At 28.7% G+C, this 22,929-nt stretch overlaps 1 protein-coding gene across 2 annotated transcripts; it reads left to right on the plus strand.

Moving 5' to 3' along the window:
* The first annotated feature begins 1,201 nt into the window (after positions 1–1,201).
* Positions 1,202–22,697, plus strand: LOC107446847 (uncharacterized). 2 transcript variants are annotated; one of them, XM_071179309.2, is made up of 3 exons: positions 1,202–1,362; positions 17,620–17,960; positions 22,478–22,697. In XM_071179309.2, the coding sequence occupies exons 1-3, from the start codon at positions 1,296–1,298 to the stop codon at positions 22,535–22,537; spliced, it is 468 nt and encodes a 155-aa protein (XP_071035410.2). In that variant the 5' UTR covers positions 1,202–1,295; the 3' UTR covers positions 22,538–22,697. The 2 variants fall into 2 exon arrangements, with proteins under 2 accessions (XP_071035410.2, XP_015917107.2); XM_016061621.4 differs by lacking the exons at positions 17,620–17,960; positions 22,478–22,697 and adding exons at positions 9,552–9,883; positions 13,490–13,676 and having other exon boundaries at positions 1,203–1,362.
* Positions 22,698–22,929: the final 232 nt, after the last annotated feature.

The following is a 22,929-nucleotide window of genomic DNA, read 5'->3' on the forward strand; positions in this document are numbered from 1 at the left end:
AATACTGTTTCGGATAATTTTTGTTTCTTTTCATTATCTCTATGATTCGAGAGTTATTTAACATTATTTGTTCTAGGTATGAAATAAGGTAGTTATTGAAATAGCACACAATATACTTCTTTTTCAAACATAACTAAAATTTGTATTGTTTGACTTTTTATTTCGATATACACAGCATTTCAAAATCATAATTAATAATAATTAAATACAGAAATACCAAAAGGTATGAAGATTCGTGAAGAAAAGTAAGCTACATTCAAGAAAAAAATTAAAAAAAAAGTTTGCACAAAAACAGTTTTCTTACGATCTTTGCGAATACTGACAAAAGGAAAAAATGTAGAAAAAAAAAAACAGATTCTGCAGAAAGTATAATGACTAATAAGTACCAAATTTTAGGTTAATACATCCTGTATAGTGAATTAATTTTTTGAATTCAAAAATTCATTTTTTTATAAGAAAAAGTCCAAAATAAAAATATTTTACACAAAGGTAACTTCTTCACGATCGATATGAGTATCGGCTTAATAAAGAATGTATAACCAAGCGGTTGTACTAAAACCAAAAAGTATTATACGAACTGATACGGACAAGATAATAAATAAACAAGCCGCAATTTTTAAGCTTTTATAGTTTTTATCGTTCTTCATATTTAACTTTTTTAGAAGTAAAATACTGAAGTAAAAAGAAAAATTACAAGAAAATAAGTTTTTTTTGCAATTTTTGTAAATGGTGTGAAATAGATCATACGTTAAATTTTTTTTTTCGGTTTCGTTAATTTGCACTTAATTTTTGAATAAAATAAATATTAAAAATTTATGCTTGGTGCTATTGTCTTAATTATCTTTAAGTTAATACAATGGCGCATTTGTTTTTATTTTATAAAGATTTAAATATAATTCTGAAAACTTTAATCTAAAAAACTATTGAGGAATTTACATAAAACAAATCGTAATTTGTTAAAAAATATCTGATATTTCCAAACTTTAATCGTCTTTTGGAAAATTTTATAATTCAATTCTATTTTCAAGTACACTGTTATAGTATATTCTTAGAATTCGTTAAACACACTCCAAGTCATTCGTGGTAATGCAAACAATAGGAACTCGTAAGAATAAGTCCAGTTCATAGAATTGTTTTAAATTCGTCAAAATTAGGATTAAGTTATTTAGTTTAACACAATTATACTTTTATTTTTGTCGTTTAAAGCCAGAACAGTTATATATAAAGTATACTTTTTAATAGACCAGTTTTGTTTGCCACTCTTTAGATTTAAAAGTGACTTTTATATCGAAGAGATGATTACAAAAATCAGTATTTTTATCCTTATTTTCTACATTTCTTGTTTGGGATTCATAGATACAGGTAATTAATCGAATATGTTTATGTTTCATTTCTGAAATTTTTGACATAACTGTGTAACAGATTTGAAAATTATTTACATATCTTTGCTTTAAAATGGTTTATAAAAAAATTCTCTCCTGATTAATCAGTAATATTATTTAAAAACAAAAATTATTTTTTTTTCTGTTTTATATTTCTATTGTTTTACGTTAAATAAATTTGAAAACTATGAATTTAAAATTATGATATATAAATTTATATTTATGATTTTTCGTCAATCATAACAAGAAAGCTTAGGATTTAAAATAAAATATTTCTGCATCTTGAAAGCGTAATAGATCTTGAAAACAGAACATGAATTTCAAGTGTTGAAACATGTGCGTGTTAAAAAATTTTAATCAAGTTTTATTTTTAGGAAGAAGAAAAAAATCATTTTAATTTACTCAAAGAAATTTCACAAAACTTAAAAACTAAAAGGAAGGCGTTAAATAATTACGCCGAAGTGGCGTAATTACTCAATTTATGGAATTACTCAATTTATGGAATTCATATTTCAAATTCAGAGAGCGGGGATACATTCTTTAATCTTGATGTCCCCTAAACTCGTATTTTGAATAGAAATTTAGTTCATTATAGTCAGGAATGCATTTGTAAATTTATTGTAATTGAATTTATTTTTCATTTTTAAAATTTTTCAATGGCTAAATTATAAATTTTATTACATATTTAAATTTACTTTTGTTAAATTTTTTTAAAAAACTAATTCTACAACTATAAGAAGAATATCAAATTTTTTAATACTTCAAATTTTAATTCTTACTCAATATGTTAAGTAGCAAGTTATAAACAATGCTATTTATTATACCCGAACTTATTGTAAAGTATAATCTTACGTTTAGTGAACTAAAATTTACAAAATATCTTTAATAGATTCGTTAGGCATAGCAATTATGAAAATAATAATTTTTGTGCAAAGCTAAATAAAACTATTCACTAGGAATTTATTTTAATTTAAAATTTGCCAATTTCGTTAAAAAAATATGTCAAAATGACTCCTTTACGTTAAAAAAGAAGCAAAACTGAACTCAAATGTAAGAAATCACTAGCCCTATTTCGAATGATTATTTACAATAAAAAAATAGCTCAAATGTAAGAATTATTTAGCCTTATTTCGAACGACTTCTTTATACTAAAAGCAAGGAGAAAAAATTACATCAAATGTACGAAATGATTCGCCTTATTTTGTGCATTTCCTGTTAAAAAAAACAAAGATATTTATATTTAAGAGCTAGTTTATTTGTTCGGAAATTGATAGCAAAGATTTTTCTTTTCATTTCTTTTCATTTTCTTTTCATTTATGACTGCTTCTTTTTTAAATATTTCCTTTATTTTAACAAATTTTAGCTGATTTTAACATATGTTAGTCGAAATTATTTTAAAATATGTCTTGAAATAAAATCATTATTCTTCTTAAAGAGAAAATTAAGGACATTTTACACTGTTAAGATATCGCTCTAAGTCAGTTATATCAGTTTTCAGATCTATTCGTGGTAAATTAAATTGACACTTGGAACGCATACTTAAACTCGTGGTAAAAAAAAGATCCCTTGTAAAATTTCAGACCAAGAAACTTGGTTTAGAATTAGTAAGTGTGAAGTAAAGTGATTTCAGTTTAAATATAAATATATATATATATATATATATATATATATATATATATATATATATATATATATATATATATATATATATATATATATATATATATATATATATATATATATATATATATATATATATATATATATATATATATATATATATATATATAGTATAGCTAGTTTAAAAAACAGTTTTAGCTTAAGTATATTAAATCACAAAAAAACGTTGCTTATTTGTAAAACTCTTTATTTTTTGTTTGTTCGAAAGGATTTTAATAATTTCAATAGAAGTGGAATCATTAAAATTTAAATTTTCATTTCAAAATTTTTCGGAAGGTTATAGTTCTATTGTTTATGCCTTCTTATTTACCACTTAAAGAAGAAATTAATGCGGAGAGAAGAAATTAACAATAAGCAAACAGAGCATTTTGGTGGTTTGCTGAATGTGAAATTAAAAAGAAAATCGAATCTGGGAAACGGGATATTTTAAGTTTTAAAATACGAAAAATGTTTCGTTATGAATTTTCCCTTAAATTACAAGGACTCAAAAATCATTCGAACATTTATAAGTATCTAGTTTCTGCGGCAATGGTGCAATTGTCAAAAAGGCTCAAATTTAATGTAGCAATAATTTAATAAATAAAATCAACAAAACAGTACACATAGTATGCTGAGCGATTATAAGACTACCTAAGTCTTAAGTCTTTTATTTCATTTCATGCTTGCATCGCACGTGATTCAATTACGTAATTTCTTTTATAATTCATTTACATAATATCGAAACGCTATGTTAAAGAAACAGAAATTCGCAACAGAGGTTGTAAAAAATATAGCTAGATATTGTGAAATAATATAGTTTAGGTATAAATAAGAATTAATGAACGATGTAAGAGAAGTTAAAAAGTTACACTGCCTACGGGGTTTCGAAACGAGGTTCATCAAAATTTTGTATATTTTTGCGTATGGTAAATGCATCTTTGTTTGAGTTCTTGAGTTTTTCTCTGCGTACGTACGTTACCTCTTACATATTACATCTGCTATTTAATATAAAGCTTAGTTCTAGTTATTTCATGACATAACTGATAAAGTTAGTTGAACAATCTAGTATTCTAAAGTTTAACTTGCTCGTCTACAAAACTACAGTTTCCAAAATGGTGAAATGAGTTGTTGGAAGCAATGTTTCAGAAATTATTGAGCTAGTTTAAACTACACATATTATCAAAGTGGCTGCCGTCTTTATATGGTGCAAAAGTGAACCATACTATCACATTTTTTAAACTGTACTACAGTTCAGTTCGAGCAAAAAACTGATTCAGTTTAATACCTTGAAGTTGCTACAAATTGGCACTGTAATATGGATTAAGGTACTGATATTATAGTTCAAAGTTTAATCAATTGTTTGAGAATTTAAAGTCTTAACTGGATTAATGAATGGTTCATGAAAATTAGAGTTTCAATTGAGGGGAGGGGGAAGATACTTCAAAATATAAAATGTTTTTTCTTTATTTCGCATATTTGATATATCATGCATTTTTGGGGACCATTGAAACATGGTATATGCATGTTTTCGGTGGTTTTCAGCCCGTTTCTATGCCAGTAAATAACAAACCCTCTTTTTCTACGAAAGTTTATTTTTCTTCTCTGTAACATAATATGTTTTAGCCACATAATTACCTTGAACGGCCAACTTGAGTACATTTTCCTGGATGTATACGAATATCATAATAAATTAAGACTGAATCCTTAACGCCTTACATGCCTTACAAAATGATTAAACCCGTAAAACAAACGTAAATAAAATTCTACTAAATATATTGGCATCTATAATGCTATTTATTCGTCCATAGCTTAAAAAAAAGATTTATCGTTTAGCAGTGTTAATGCTTGTTTTAATTGTATACAATTAGGATTCGGTAAAAAGCTTTTAAAAAGATTATAAATCAAACATGGGCGTGAAACAATTTGCAAGTCTTTTACATAAATGTTTTACTTGTAAGTTGATTTTATATAAGTTTGTGATAAGACTTTAATAATTTTTTTTTATATTACGATTTAAACTATAAAGGAATTCCTTTAATAATCTCGCTTAAATATTAATTTCAGCATTTTTATAAAAAGTAGAACTTGCAATTTGCACTTTAACCGATTACACATTAAAATTATTTCAAAATTGGATAATTTTATCATTTTATGTGCTTTTAGAAAAAAAGCATTGTTAGCGACATGAAAATTTAATTTTTAAATTTTAATTCCCCCCTCCCCCACTAGACATATTGCTGTCGATTCTTTTGAAAACAAGTTATTCTGTTTTTTGCGTGGTGTGAAGTAAAACACATAGTATTCCGCTTAATTTGAACAGAAGAAACAAAAATCAAATTAATTGAAGATTACGAAATGAATAAATATTTTCGAGGTAAAAGTTTGCGTATTTGTTATCATTTTCGAGACATTTTTCTATGTTTTTCTTTCGTTAAGTTAGTCAAAAATTAATTTTTGCTCATTTTTACCAATAAGTTATATGGAAAGGAAGTAATGAGGGGGGGGGGGCAAAAGCAATTTTGCATAAATTTTTTTCATCAAGTACTTACAGTATCATTTGAACTAGTAAATTATAAAAAATTAGAAAAATAAATGGGGAGAAGAAATTTTGCAAATTTTTTTACCAACATGTTACTGAATTATAATAAAATATAATAGTTAATCCCAAAGGTAGATACAAAATTCTTTTTTTGAAATTTTTAAGCGAAGTGTTGTAGAAACAGAAATAAATGGCAAGTCATAAGAAAAAAAGGGGTGACGGGGCAAAATGTACTTTTATACATTTTTCAAGCATCATAGGAATAAGAAAACAAAACAAACCGAAAAATAGTAAATCATTAAAAAAAGTTATCAATAAAAGATTTTTTTACATTTTCATCATCTAGATGAATAAAATTATGAAAAATAGTTAACATATGGATATAAAAAGTAAGATATATATATATGGGTGATTCTCACGAATCATGACAATTCGGACCAAAAAATTTATTCAAATTTAAAGTCTTCAAAATAATCTAAATTTTTTTGTATACTTCTTTAGCCACACTTATTAATATCTTATAGACAGCAGTGTAGTTTATTGACATTTGCACGAGAAAAAAAATAGAAATTCACCAAATCTTGAATACCAGGAAAATGACATATTACCTTAGAAATTTAAAAAACAGTCATTTTAAGTTAATAGTAAGTAACTCAACTTAAGCCTTTATGTTAGATGGACCATAAATTGCTTAAATTAATTCTTTTTATCCATTGTAGAAAGAAACAAAAAATTGTTTGTTCCTGATATGCGCAGAATAAAATTGTGCATAATAATCAATCATTATATAAATAAATAACTTTGATTACATCCAAGCATATTATAATCATACATAAACTTGTTATTAGGTTAATATTTGCTTTCCCTCTTTACAGTATTAGCAGTTAAAAAGAATTTCTGGTAACACTTCAATGTCCTGGCATTCATAAGCCAGGTAAATGACAGCCAGGATAATGACAAATTCGCCATTTTATAGCATATAACTTTACTTTAATTTAATATTTTGGCCAAAGACGTTTATATTCTTCAGAAAACAACAGTATTTCTTAAAATAACCCAGATAAATCTATGTAGTTTTTGTTATTAATGATTTCAAGAAGCCAGGAAAATGACAGCATAAAAATTTACTCACCTTGAAAAATTTTTTGAAATTGATTTTTACCCAGAAAATTGGTTCGTTATTCCTGCAAAAAGACATGTTCAGATAGGAGGGTATCTAATCAATATATTAACATAAGATATTGATTCCTGGCGCTATCTATTTTGGTTATAAATCACTAAATAAAAGTAGCCAGGAAAATGACAGATTTTCATGGGACAAACAAATTATGGACAGAAAAAATTATTTTAAACTAAGTTTTAGTAAGCAATACTCTCTGTGTATATTCTGGAAATGCTTACATAGGATAAGATAAAAAAAATTAGATTTTGAAAAATGTATGAGAAGTTTTGAAGCTCTAGTTATTATTGGAAATATTGTTTGGGACATGCCAGGAAAATGACATTCTGATATTCAATTAAATTTTTTAAGTATACAAAACAGTCAAAGCTAGTGCAAAGTCATTTTAAAATGCTAACAGCAATGCTATTTATTATTTCATTTTTAAAAAAAAGTTCTTTTAGTATTATAGTATTAGATCTTGGAGCAAGGGACAGTGAATTGTCATGTTTCGTGAGAATCAATGTGATATAAACGTTTTGTTTTTGAAAGAAAACAAAAACAATGTGTAATAACTTTGCAATCTTAAAAATTTAAAATCAACATTTATTTTGTAAATTGTCTGAAATAAAAGAATAACCCATGATTTATAATCCATAAAATAAAAAGTTTAATTTGCAAAACAAATCTCGTTCATGAACGAAATATACAGTCCAAGCCTATTACATGAATAAACAATCATAATTGATTGAATACAAACGGTGCCTACCTCTAAAGTAAGGAATTGATTGAAAGACTTTTTAATATTCGATGGCCATTTGAATTTTAAAAACAGCAAACAGCAAACCTCCGAAAAAAAAAACTTGCCAACAAGATTCACCGAACTATGCATATGCCCTAAAAGTTTTATATAGCATCGCTCTAGAACAGGGGTTTCCAACTCACATGCGGCCGGCGGTTGCAATTAAAAACACCAGTCAAATGGCGGGCCACAACTTTATCAAAATTTTATATAGGCCTCTTTTATGTTTGAAGGAACATTAAATATTGCTGTCATATTTTTATAAAAGTTTTTTTAACATTAAAAAAGAGACAAAATAACAAGCATTACAAAGAATGCTTGTTACGCATCATTTTGAATCTTCTCCTAATCCGAAACTTAGTGACAAGATTTTTTTTACTTTCAAATTTAATTCTGTGATAAATTAAAATTTTTTCGACTTATTAGCAAAAACTAAAAAAGTATCTGAAATTAATTTTTTTTCTTCTTTTCCGCTCATGCGATATTCAATTCAAGGAATTTAGATAAAACATGATATTCATTCCCTCTTTTATGCACTTTAAAATTTACAAATGTAAATAATTTCGTCCTAAATTAGTGGTTTCAAAAAGTTAAATTGGAGAATTTCTGATACGCACATGCCAAATTATATTCACAAAAAAAATTATATATATAAAAAACGAAATAAAAAAAGAGAGCAACATGCACGATTATTTTTGTATTTAAACAAATATTTTCTTGGATGCAAAACCTGAGAAATAAATTTTTTTTTTTGCACCGTTGGTATGTTAAATTTCACAGATAACAAAAAAAAATTAGTTTTTTTTTTTAACGAGAAAAGTATTTTAAGCCCGCGTAATTTTAAGTAATTTTTTAGTTCGCGGGCCATAAAAAAAGGCTTCGAGGGACGGATGTGGCCCGCGGGCCGCCAGTTGGAAACCCCTGCTCTAGAAGTTCTAGATAATTCTCTGTTTGGAGCAATCTACAACTTCAAATTAGACAAAAAATTGGTTCCGTTGAAATCCGATATTTTAAAAAGATATAATTGTAAGAACCAAAGGGCGACTTAAACGCTGCCTTCGGCTGCCATCTTTAAAACTCAGGCTAATATTGATGCTAATGCTCTCTAATTGGTAATAACGTTATATATTTCAAGTCATATATAAACATGACTAATATATTAATAATAAAAAGAAGTTGCTTAATTTATGGGACACTTTTTCCCCTTTTTTTCACTATTTCAGTGTTTTTTCCCCCGTACACAGTCGTAGCGAAAAGTGAGTTATTCTTTGCATATGAGTGTTTAGATACAGACTTTCTTAATATATATGTTTGATTCTTATTACGTATCTTTGTGTCTAGTTACGACTCAAAATCAAGGCTGGCTTTAGTTAACTGTACTTAAGTTACACTGTACTGTACTACGCTCGAGGCAACAAAGTTAGAGAATCACTTCTGTAGTGTATAATACACTAAAAATTCCTTCTTTTTATACTTTATTTGCTAGACTGTAGTTTATAGAGTGAGTAACTAGTTAAAGTGTAAATATTTGGTGTAAAAACACAACACTTCCAAACTTTCACTAAACAAATACATTTGCAGATAAATTCAAATATAATTCATGGGTTCTGCAAATTATCAGCAACAGTTTGAATGCTTCTTTCAAAAGTTTCATTCAAAAGCGTGTAAACAGTTTGAATCTCTTTTAAAAATGTCCGTTTTTGATTGATAATTTTTTCCCATGAAGAGTGTTTAGTTCAAGCAGTAAATTAATCACTTAAAGTGCTCACAAAACTGTATTAACAAAATTGCTTGAGAGCCCTACGTAATGAGGCATCTTACGAATTTCATCTATTCACGTATCAATTTTATACATGTCTTATCTTTGTTCTTTACCTAAACTTCAACTTAAATTCTTGCGAAAAATATTTTTAATGTGCATACCATCTATTTAAAAAGAAAAACAAATATTTAAAGAAGTATAAAAAAAGTGGTGTTGCCCTTTAAAAGCATAAAATATGTCATTTTTAGCTCAAACTTCGGTACTTGGGGAAAAGAAACAATGTTCTCCGTGTTCCACTTGTGCACCATGCAATTCATGTTCTGTACCATCGCCTCTATCATGTGATATTTGCCCGTCAAGAACAGAAAAGATTGAGATACCTCTCAAGAATTCCGTACATCCCAATTCTACGGTCGAAAATGGCAAAGAACGAAGAAGTCCATATTATCCACCTGGCTGTCCGAAGAAGAAATGTAAGCCGTGTCCGCCTAAGAAGAAGAAGAAGTGCAAAAAATGCAAAAAATGTCCACCATGTATTGCCGCACGTCCATGCAAAAAATGTCCTAAATTAAAACCTTGCGTAAGTAATAAAATTCTACTTTTTTTATATGTTTTTAATGTTACCTCGATATTTGACATAATTTTTCATTACAAACTATTGCTAAGACAAAGATGATAAGAACTGAGAAGAAATATATGAGAAAATTTTAAGGTTAAGTAGATACGAAGGTCAATCAAAAGTTACATGGCGAAAAAAGGCAAAATGGGGTGGAAACATTGTGACCCACCTATACGAATTCAACCCTTCGAGGTCCACATTGTATCCACTAGTTTGAGGATTCAACCTCAAATCCACTAGTCCTTCCTTCCTCAAATCCACTAGTTTGAGGATTTGTTTCTGTTTATTGCTTTAAACTTTCAGTGTTAGAAATTTTAGTGCAAATTGGAGGGTTAATAACTTTTATCGGTGGTCAGTTGGTTCGCCCACACATACTCATAGGTAATCAGCTATGGCGTACCAAACAAATGGTGGGAACGCATTAGTAAGCATAGCTTTCAGTTAGTTCAACTTTTTTAGTTTTTCTATTTGTCTCATAATGGGCATGGTCTCAGCATGGTTACTTGATCTTTGACTCGAATGCTTAGGGCAAGTTACAGCTGAGGTTACATTAATTGGCTTATGAACTTTATATCCAATATATTTTATCCTTTGCATGGATCTTTGGATTTTCGTTTTGTCCACAAATCGCTTTCAGCAACTCTTGTGATATGCAAAATTGCTGTCTATGGGATGTCTGCAAGTGACGTAATGCGGGTATCTCGATCCTGACTGGCAGATGAAGCGTGGGATTTGTCTACGTTAGCAGCTGTTCTTTCCGTTCTATTTTGAGTAAGGCAATCTCGTCTAGTATCAATTCTCTTAAGTGTTTCATTCCATATTCTTTCGCAAATATTCTTTCATAAAGATCTCAATTCTTTCACTATATATTTCTTACTTAACACAAAGACAGGTATGAAGCCATGTAGATCATAAACAAACTAATTATGCATTGCCAGGTACACAAAACAAAAATATATCATGTTTACAATAAAATACATAAGCAAATAAAGAATCAAAATAAAGTAAAAGACGTAGACGAGATAGAATTATTCTTCAACAAATTCGATGTGCGATACTGTTCTGTATTTAATAACTACTACTTCAGTAATTTCACGTTAATTGACATTTTAAGTTATGTGGAGAAACTAAGCTCAACTTTTACGCTCCATTTTGCTTATAAACGATCAGCTGCCGCTGTCGTCATAGATCACATTTGTTGGTATCCGTGATCTTCTTCGTATTGAAGTACAAGTACCCAATTACTGCGTTTGCAAAAACCAGCGATATGCAAAATTGGGATTTTGTATCTCCTAAAATTAAATGCAATTGAAGAAACCTTAAAATAATTCAAATTTCGATAACAATGATATTAAAATGCAACAGCACTTGTCACTTTTTACAATAAAAACGTAAACAAACAAATCGCAGAAAAATGCAAAAATAATTAAAATTAGACTTAAAATGAAAAATAGGTTAATATCAAATAGATTTTTGTTACATTAATGCTTTTTTTTTACATAAAATAAATTAAAATGAAAACAGTAATTAAAAAGACCTTTTTTTAATATAAAATATTATTTCACATACATACAACTGCTAATAGATAGTGAAAAACAGTTCTTAATTTAGATGCTATTTAATAAACAAAGTACTCACTTAATCTTGTGAAAAATGTTATTTTGAAAAAAAAAAGAGTATTTATTATAGTTTAATAAAAATTTTTCGTGGTCACAACAAAATAGCAAGCAAAAATGACCAATATCGATGCTCATTCCATGGTTTATTAAAAGTACTTGGTTCAAATTTAAAACTTCTACCTTGGGAAAACATGCTATTTAGCCTTACTGTCCATTATGGGCCCTTTATTTACCTGGATAAATACAAATAAAGAAAATAAAGCAGTACTTCTATTTATCTGATAAAATAATAATAATTGCAAAAGAATAATGGAAGTGAAACTTTATCACTGCTTCATAATATACCATAAACACATGGTTTAAATTTGAGGCTTCTATCCTGGTAAAAATGTATTATTTAACGTTGATGTCAATTGCAGCTAATTACCCCTATAATTACAAAAGAATAACAAAAGTTAAACTTTTTTACTTTTTCATAATGCTCTATAAGAAACACATGATTCAAATTTTGAAACTTTTAACTCGGTAAAGATGTATTATTGAACGTTACTGTCAGTTAGACTAACCACCTAAATAATTATAAAAGAATAATAGGAGTGAATCCGTTTTACTTTTTCACAATATACCATAAGGAACACATTGTTTAAATTTGAAGCTTCTATCATGATAAAAATTTATTACTTAACGTTACTGTCAATTAGGCTAATTACCCCTAATTATCCCGATAATTGCAAAATATCATAAAAAAAATTATTGTAGTTTTTCTATTAATCGCATAAAGAACAAAAGTTCTAAATTTTAGTTTTCTATCTTAGAGGGGAGTGGGGAAATTAGTGATGAGTACGACTTTTATATATACGGAATATTTTTATACAGATATTATATATACAGTTTTTTTAAAAAATATTTACATAAGTCAGTATCTCGAAGTAAATTTCTTTTGATTTTCTTGCTGCACATATTCTCTAGTGATTTTGTAAAAGCTTTAGAGGTGCGAATCTAGGTTACTTTGAACGCAACTCAGAGAACAAGGGAACTCCATGATTAAGCATTGTAACAAACTAGCTTTCATGGAGAATTTTTTGATAAAACTAATCCGCATTTGCGTTACGAAGAGAGGAGAACTACGAAAAACCTCCTACTGTTAGCCCGATGGCAAAGGGATTCTGACCCATGATCCATCTACTGGGGATATTATAAGCCAGCACCGCGCTTGGTGAGAGCCGGGTGTCAAATTCGTATCTACCGGCCGCAACTAGGATTCGAATTTGGATAATTTCAGTTGGAATTGTACGATCCATTACCTGCGCCCTCGCGGCCTTATTTTAATGATTTGAAAGTTAACATGGAATAAATATAACGAAAAAACCAAACTCCTTAATATACAATGAAGTTATAAGTCTAACTAAAATTTAAGAGAAATACTATCTTACAAGATTTTGTCACTTATGTAACAGTTACTGCTGGGCCCCTTTAAAATAAGTTTCAAATATTTTTTTTCTTGCTTTAAATAATATAAAAATGTATTGCTTCACCAAATAATCGAAAAGAGTGTTACCATGGTATGTAATAGGAGAGCAACACGGCGTGGATTGATTTGATTGATGCTAAAAATTTGAAGAAAAAAATTACTTACTGAATCGCGCTTTATATTCTTAAATGTCTTATTTCCTTAAAAATGTTGTATATGTTTACTGTTTTTAATGCAATATATTTAAGCGAGAGTTATTATAACTATGTGAGATGTTGTTTTCACGAAATTTTCTTCAAAATCGCGAGCGTAGATTGACAAATGAATGGATGAGTCAAAGTCTTGTGTATAATTTTTTATTTTATTACAGTAAATATTTATTCGATGAGTATGTTGATTGAAAAATTTAAATAGCTTTTTGGATCACTACATTAGAATATTAACATTGTTTTTATCTTTTCGGTTCTTTCCCCCAAGAAATGTAAATGTCATTGTCGTCCTGGAGCTCCAGCACCTGTTCAATTCTAATTTGAAAGATGGTCAAGAAAAAAATATTTTCAGAAATATTATAAAATTTTACTTGTTATTAAGAAAACACAGTTTCATGAAAGATATGTAAATTGGATGCATTTTGAACTTGAAATAAAATACTTTGATCCTTTTGACTTTATTGATTTTGTGAATCAATCTTACACATCAATTTTGTTTTATAGAGATGATATTACATACCAGTTTATGCACGATACATATTGACAAAAGTTAGATATGATTTAATTAACTTCTTGAATGTGATTCCGTAATTTTTCTTTTTAAAAAAAAGATGTCATGCTACTTTTTTTAAGCTTCTTTAAAAAAGAAAATATTAATATAGTTCAACTCGATTTTCGGTTTATAATAAGATATAAGATATTTATCATCTTTATAAAAAGCTTTCTGTTTGATTGTTTGCTCTTTAAGAGTTTCTGTTATAGCCAGCTTTATTTTAATTAGGAATGATACTTATTGACATAATATTTTGTAAAGAAAACTTGATTTTTTTAAAGAATTTTTTTATTGTCCAGTTTGCATTATTATTGCATATAATTCTTCATTCCATGTAATTTTGTATTTCAAGCCTCATAAATCACGAGGAAATATTTTTAAAATACTCTGAAAGAATGCAACAATGTAATTTATTAAAATCATGCAATCGGTAGCGGATGTCCCAGAAAACAATTAAAAAAAGAGAAAAAAAATCTTAAAACGAAAAAATGTGTAACTTTTTATATTCTTTCTTGTTTTAATAACAAATTTGTAAATATTGAGTCGTGATTAATCTTTCACAAGGCGAAGAACTGTCAATGTGTTGAATAAAATTTCGAAGATTTGGGAGAAAGGGTCGTTACATTGCTGGCCACATGGTCACCATCATGCCGTTGGTTACGAAAATGTTGAGCCTCTACTTCCATGACATACCTGGTTCAAAACGGGCTGTTTCAGGTTTGCTTTACTTTTCAAATCCTACAGTAAAGAATTCAAACAAGTTACCACACCACTACAGAGATTATTGAAGTTTATTAAAAAGAAGAGAAGTTAATCAGAAAGCGATACTTTGTCTTAGTTTCAAAAACTTTGGTCGATAGATTTTCCACTGAATTAGGCAGCAAAAAGACAATTTGTCCAGCTTTGTTTTGGATTCTTTCTGAAACTATCTTAAGATGACTCCATGCAACGGTATAAATCCAATATGGCCGATTCTTGCTAACCTACGTAAGAAATTTATAATTTAAAGTTTAGAAAAATATGAGTTTAAACTTGGAGTAAACCATGAAGTTTCTGAGCCGAAAAAAAAATTCAAAATCTAAACAGATTATGGCAGGATTACTTAGGATTGCACACTGTGTAAGTTATCCTTCAATAATCTGTTTGTATTTTGATATTTTAAAAAGATATTTTTGTTATTTGAAACATCTTTTTTTTTAACTTTAAATTTTAAAATACCAATAGGGGTGAAACAGATTTTGAACTGAAAAATCATTCACTCGGTATAGCGTCTTCTAATTTCAGATTAAAACATTCTTTAACAAATTCTATGTATGCAGCATACTAGAATTTTATAAGCAGATCACTCATTCCTGGAATATTTTTTAATACTCCATCATGATTAATATTTTGTTTGATCATTCCTTCTAAATCAAAAACTAGAGCAGCTTCCCTGAAGAATATTGGATGTCAAAACCTAGACACAATTTGGGATGCGCAGAATTGAAAAAAAAACTGTAAGGACAAGTTATGTGAAAAAGGGTGTAATTTTGCTGAAAAAAAAAAGTTGGAATGTTGTTGCTGTTTCGAATGCCACTTGCCAATATCAGCACGCCTGCTTGGAGAAAGCAAGCAACTTTAGGGTAGATGGAGCGTTTCTCATTTTTCAGTGGCACCATCTATGGCCAAGAATACGACTTCAGCCACACACACGTCACAACCCAGTTTGGAGTGCGAATTCATTCATACACCCATTTATTCATCCAAAGATCACAATTTTGACCTGAATCAGAGAATCCTATTTAGTACCCTAGGAGGAATCGATTCATTATAGGAACTTGGAAGACTTTGGTACCCGACAGTTTTGACGTGCACTAGTCACCATTTACAACACAGGGTATGCGGGTGTTCAGTTATAGTATAAATAGAAAAAGAAATTTAATGTTAATTTTTGTTTTGAAATGGTATTTTAACTGAGGCGTTGGAATTTTTTTTCTATACGTAGTGATTAGTTATAATGTAGTTTTACGTAAGTCATTTATTGTTAGTAAATGTTTTTCTTGCTCTCTGGATTAGCTATTTCTTCTTTTTAAAATTCACACCGTCTATGATTTCATGTAACATGAAAACGGAGCATTACATCAAAAATAAAATTATTTTTAATTTACATTTAGGAAAAACATGGGAATCTAATACAGGTGATTATAGTCTTCGGACTGTTGCATACAATGTAAAAATTTGTGTAAAAATCGTCATTATTTATTTGAAAAAGGCTAAAAATTTTTGTCTTTTTTATTAATTTTCAAACGGAGTATCACTTATGTAACATTTAGTAACGGATAAAGGTTTTATTTCATATATTTTAGTCCTCAAAGGGACTTCTTAGTCCTCAAAAACAATTCATCAAGAATTATCAATAAACGTTAAAAGATTTTGTAGTTATAAATTTGAAAAATTTACACCTTTTAGAAATTGAAATTTTAAATTTTCGTCGGAAAAAATCATTAAAAAGGAGATTTTTTTCAGTAATTCACATAAAAGTTACTTTTTCTCATCTACAGATTCACTAATTCAAAGAAAGATACTTTATTTTATACGAATACTTTAGATACGTAAAGCTTTTTCTTGGCATTCGTTTTTGGGATAATTTTATAATCATTTTGATGATTTTTAGTATTTTTATAATGGAACTATTTTTTTTAAAGCTGTGGCTTAAACGTAGTTTTTTTTAAAAATAACAACTGTAAAACTAATTTTAGTTTCTAAGTCCTGAAAGGATAAATTTTATAATGTAAAATAAGAGTAAAAAAATTATATATAAAATTCAACGTTTTATGTTTCCGAAATTTAAATGAAAAGCTTGAGCCAAACTTAAATTTTTACATGATAACCTAACATAAAGATTGGATTGAAAATTATAAGTCAAAAAGGTAAATCTTAATTAAAATTTTTTACATAATATTTTGTTATTATTTATCAATGGAAAAACTTTATTAGATACAAATATTAAGGTGCCAAAAGTCATGATGTTTCGAGTGCTCAAAACAAAGCACTCTTTTTCAAGAGTGAAGCTTAATGAGGTTTTTGCAATTTTTACCCTCTAAATGGGGTTTTCAAACCCTTTAGGTAAATTTTCATCCTCCATTCCCCTTTTATTCTGGGACCTCTCTGTATTTGTTTGATGAATTTTGGGAAAACTTGTATAGCGAGAGTAATGTAAAAAAAGGATAAAAAATAGGATCTAATAGGTAATAAATGAATTGTAAATAACAAATGAATAGTAAGTAAATGAATAGTAAATAAATGAGTAATATTAATAAATGGATGAGAACTGATGAATGAATAATAAAAGGAGATGAATTTCACTCAGAGCATAAACTGTCATAATTTTTTTTGTTCCACTTTCATATCCAGATACAGATAATACAGATACAGATATTGATAACGTTTGTTCTTTGTTTTTGATTTGAACTAAATTTATATTACTTCCTTATTTTATTTAAACTATGTGTACATATTTTTTCTTAATTTTTAATATGGCCTTTTAAAAATATTTATGCGAAAGATGATAACATCATGTTTGTCTATATGTAATTTTTTATTTTTTTTACACAGATTTTGTTAATTCGTTGACCTAGTAGATTGAAATTTTTTTCCCTCTTATCACTGTAATAGTAGATAAATAAAAGGATTGAACCTTCCAAAGTAAATATGTTTTGATTCTGTATTAATTGGGGACAAAAAAGATCACTCTTTGCAAGCATGTCAATAAATAAATAAATATAGAAGTAACATTCAAAAATGTTTTTTTTGAAATCTTGCAATAATAAAAAAGAAATGAAAAGTAAGAAAAGTATCATTTTCAGTTGGATGTTCTTCATTTCAAGAAAAGAATCAGTGTCCTTCGTGTCCAACTTGTGCCCCATGCAATCCATGTCCGGTGCCATCATCTCTATCATGTGATAACTGCCATCTAATAGGCGAAAAAACTGTACTTCTTAAGAGACGAGGACATCTTAACTCTACGCAGGTACATTATGTAAAAAAAAGAAATCCACCACCACCTAAAGTATATCCTCTTGGATGCCCAACGACGAAGTGTTTACCTTGCAGGAAACAGCCATGTCCGATTTGTCGACCCTGTCCACCATGTCCACTTCCACCACCTATACTTCCATGTAAGGAATGCTCTCCAAAGAAAAAATGCGTAAGTTATGAAATAATTTTTTGATTTCTTTATTTCTTATTGATGTTATTACGATATCAAGATGCCTGTCGGACATTACCACTTTTTCTATCCTTTAAATTAAACTAAGCGATTCTGTAACAAAAGATGCATTTATCAAAATCTCCCCATATAATTTTTTTAGAATATCTCCTTTCTCGGTTCCTGTGGATATCTAACTTCATAATGCTTCTAATACCTCGAAGCTTCGGAAAGGTAAATAAAGTTTCTTAACCAAAAATTTCACTAAAGTCGACATTTTCGTCACGTTGGTCGCCAAGGTGGTGCGTTAAACCACTGTTAGTTAAAGCACCTTTCCTTGCCTGTAAGCAGCTATTGGCTTCTGATCAAAAACGTAACGTTTCCGAGCTAAAATATGGATTTTCGGAAAATTGTGCGCGGTAAGCAAAAAATAATTACACATTTATTGTTATCAACCAAAAATATGAAAGAGACATATATTTTAATCTAAAGAAGTTTTTTCATGTTGTACAGAAAATATAATACATTATTCACCACATTTAGGAAATTTCATATGCAAAAAAATGACTATACTCCATTGCAAGTTAAAGAAGCATTACGGTATTGGATTTAAGTAATTATACGAAGTCAAAATTCTTGATGGTTCCATTGAAATTTTTTGATGATTTATTTTGGTTTCAGGGCGATTCATGATAGTCCAACATTCCTTGAGGGTCACCATCATCCAACATTTTCCATTACGTGTTCATGGTTTTTGATATGCCCACAAACTTCCATCATTCAATGATGGAGAATGCTACTTACTATGATGGTCAACCATCAAAAGAGGTTTGACTCTCATGAACCAACAGTCTATGATGATCCGTGGTGGTTCATGGTGGTTCCAACTTTGCATTTCCAGGATCGTTTAATGGGAATTCTTGTCAGTTCTCAGGAATTAAAACAGCCATTAAAACCATTTAGTTTATCATTACTCGACCATTACACAATTACTCTACCATTAAAACAATTTAGTTTTTATGTTGGATTATCATGAATCAGTCCGAATTCCAACATTGAGGTGATGGTTACTTATGTTGGTTACTATCAAAGATATAATGCTTCATGATAGGATAATTGATTGTTACCATTAAGATTATGTTGGAACGATCAATGGAAAACTATCAAAAAATTTTGACTTGGGGAGACTGCATATAGCATTGCTTTTTTTTTGCTTTTAAATTATACAAATATGCGCTCAAAACAATTTTAAAGGTTTTTATGTAGATATGCCAGACAGAAATTTAATTCATGCTACCTTTCACGAAATATATCGTAGAATTATTAAAAAAAGGCTATAACTTTCGAAGTCTTATTGGAATCCTAGACTTGGTGACATATTTCGAACTTACGTTCTTGAAAAAGAAACAACTGTATGACGTTGCAGGAGCATTGGATTTGATTGGATCACTAAAAATGACGTGTCTTATGTTGAAATGCTCTTAAATCAAATGTGAGATAAATTTTTACTTTTGTTTAGCTGTAGGAAAAAATCGTTAACAAGGAACATTTATTATTTTTTTATACACTTCTTTAAATGCGAACAGAAGGACATGTATTTTTAATGATTTTTAGATAACATTTTTATAAATTTTCATTTCCTGTTAATTGATAATTGTTGTTTATAAGAAATAAAGCAATAAGGAGGCTGTGGCGCGTCGTTTCAAGAGTTGGCGATGCTGATAATACGTTTGCGCTAGAAGTTTTTAATTCATTTGGCTTGCACTTAGATGCAGACTCCCTCCATAGGAATAATGTTTTTTTCTTAACCTGCAACAGAGTATAACCATGCATCTTTCTCCTAATCACTTTTCTTGAGCCGCGATGTCTTCGGGGATAGAGCGTTCATCTATCAATGAAGTGAACCGGGTTCGAATCCAGCGATGACTGGTCGATGCGAATCAGCATACCGACCGCAGTGCTGACGTGAAATATCCTCAACAGTACACGGATAATGGGTTAGAGTCTCTTTGCAGTCAGGCTAACCGTGGGTGGTTCTTCTGGTCTTACTCTCCATGCAATGCAAATGCGAGATTGTTCCATCAGAAAGTCATCCGCAAAGACAAATTTATCCTATTACTAGATCGAGGAGATTTCTAGTTTTCTGGATTGGGTTCAAAATTACAAGGTTACGGAGTTGAACTTAAGTAGTCATAAACCCTAAAATTGGGTCGGCTGTTCAACGATGGTTATAAAATATGAAATTATAATAAAATAATAACTTTTCTGGGATCAGTTCTTAATATGCTTTAAGAGCTACTTTTATTTACATAACAGCCAAATTTTGATAAGATTATTAGTTTTTTAACTGTGTGGATCGTAATGGAATTAAGTATCTATTGTTGTATTTTTCACCCTTATTTTAAACTATTGAATATTCAAAAGCAATAAGCTTTCATTTTTAAATCATCAACAAGTAAAAGCAAAATTTTATTATTTTATATTTAAATAACCGCTGCAAAATGAAAAAAAAAACGGAAAATTATGCAGCCTTGTGATATGTCTTGATGATTGTGTCGAACTTGTGAAACTGCTTTTGGTCAGCAAACAATTTATAGGCAATTCAGATTTAGCAGTGAGTGTAAAAACAAAATTTTAAAATTGATAGTTTTACTGATGGTTGAGGAAGTACTTAAATACTTAAAAAACATTTTTAATCGAAATGGAATAATAAATGTAAAAAATTCGTTTACATGTATTATTCCGCTCTAAAAAAATTCTGTTAGCTTATTATATTTAATTAGTTTTTCCAGAATAATGGACTGTTAGCATAGACAAAATCGTATGCTGCAAGAATATGGAGATGAAGATTCTTCGAAAAGAATACAAAAAATCTTTTATAAGTTTACAGTATTTATTCAAGTATTCTTAACATAACCTATTTTAATTAAGTTTCCCTAATATAACTTAATCGGTTTTAAAATCAATTTAGTCTCCCCCCCCCCCCAAAGAGCTAATTTAATATTCATGTATATCAGATTCATATCACGTAAAGAAAATTAGTTTTACTTGAAAATAAGTACAGGAATATACTTTATGAGACAAATATAATATTTTATATTTGAATATTCCTCTATTTTCTAATAGCTTGGGTAAATTTAATTTATTTTTTAATTTTATTCTTTTTTTCGATACATATTGGATATGTTAAAGAAAATATCAATGACAGTGACATCATCAAAAACAGCTGTTTATTATTGCTAACAATTGGAATAATGGGGATAATAAAAAAGCAAGGGTGTGTGAGCCATTGCTACTTCACACATTTGACCGGTATTCCCTACACTGACGTTAATCTGATTTTCTTTTGGTTTATTAAGTGTAGTGGTAATTTAGATAGGGAAACCACCAAAAATGAATAAGAAATTCGTAATTTAACTTATAATAGCTATTGCTTATTATTTTCTGTCAAGATTTCTTTCCCAATCTAAGCTTTAGAAATCAAAACGTATCGGAGGTGGGGTGAATGATTTACATTGCTACGATTTACATTGCTCATTGACAAATTCAGCTTTTACGCTCCTTATAGAATAACGAAAGATTTAAACGAGGGATTTTTAGATAATCTGAAATTTTTAATCAATCGCACTCGGTTTTATTTTATTTAAATTGTACATTGAATAAAATTCTGCAGTTATAATATTTTTTCCATTATATAAATTCGTAGAATCTCATTCAATGTAAACGTTGTTACAAAGTTAAGTTGATAACTTCATTAATGAAAATCTATGAATTTATCAGCATAACTCATAATTTATAAATTTTCATTTCATTTGGTTTAAAATTTAATTTAATTTCATTCGGTTTAAAATTTAACAGTGTACGATACTAATGTGTAGTTTCTATTACTCTTAGATGTTTCTGATTGCGTCCATTTATTTATTTTTTTAATTAAATAACCTGTTTCTGAAGCTACAGATTTTTTTAAAATGACATTTCTTTAAAAAAATCTTTATTTTGTCTAAAGTAAAAAAAAAAAACGATTAGACGAAATTAGTTATTTTTTGTTTAAATGTGCTAGTTCAATGCCTATGCCAAGAAACGTTGCTGTATGAGATTAGGAGCGCTTTCTTATTATGTCTTGTTCAAAAGCACACAAAGAAACAGTTAAGAATCAATACGCGCTCCTAGTGGCGTATGACGACATTTCCTGAAATGGGTTTCGTGCAGCTTTAATCCGGATGATGTTCTCTACCACCCATAGAATTTTTTCGCAACATTTACGCTGCTGCCTGTTAAATGTAGCGTTTTTAAACTTACACATTTCGACTAAAAATAGACTAAAAATGACATTTAGAAAAAAAATAGACATTTAAAAATTGTAGCTTGGGGAGAAAAATCAATTGCAGATTTGATATCAGCTATTCGAGATTTGTGTAGAAATCTTATGTAACCGAAAATATTTTTTTCTTCTCAGTATTATCTATTGAACAGCTTTTATATTAAAATATTAATATTATTTTTGTCTTTCCGTTTAGAAGTCCAAAAAATGCAAGTGTCCTTGCGCCCCTGGAGCTCCAGCACCACTTCGATTCTAATTTAAACGTTGGTCAAGAAAATTTATTTAAAAAAATTTTGTTATTTGTGACACTGTTATAGAAGATATGCATATTGGAAGAGTTTGGAATATACAATAAAATATGTACTTTCCATTGATTTTTCTGATACAATTACTTCAATAAAGATGATATGCAACATATCTAAATTTTAAAAGCGAGATTATATGGTATATTTCTCACTGAGAAAAAAATATGTTCAAAATTACTTAAATGAGATAAAATTTACCGTGTTTCTGGCTCTGTAGGAACAAAAAACTCGGTAATTTTCACAAAACCATTTTGAATGCGAGTATTGATTTTGGTAAGAAAAAATAATAAAATATTGTTTCATAATTTGTGATATAATTTGATAAATGTGGTAAAATTTGGTA

Source organism: Parasteatoda tepidariorum, chromosome 6 (assembly GCF_982258835.1).
Source record: "Parasteatoda tepidariorum strain Cologne lab strain chromosome 6, Ptep-v5.0, whole genome shotgun sequence".
In the NCBI taxonomy this organism is placed as follows: Eukaryota; Metazoa; Arthropoda; class Arachnida; order Araneae; family Theridiidae; genus Parasteatoda; species Parasteatoda tepidariorum.

Excerpts from the sequence above, each read along its gene's own strand:
- LOC107446847 (XM_071179309.2), top strand. The coding sequence starts at position 1,296 with ATGATTACAAAAATCAGTATTTTTATCCTTATTTTCTACATTTCTTGT. Across the intron at positions 1,363-17,619 it reads TTTGGGATTCATAGATACAG|TTGGATGTTCTTCATTTCAA; the intron begins GTAATTAATCGA and ends TATCATTTTCAG. Across the intron at positions 17,961-22,477 it reads GCTCTCCAAAGAAAAAATGC|AAGTCCAAAAAATGCAAGTG; the intron begins GTAAGTTATGAA and ends CTTTCCGTTTAG.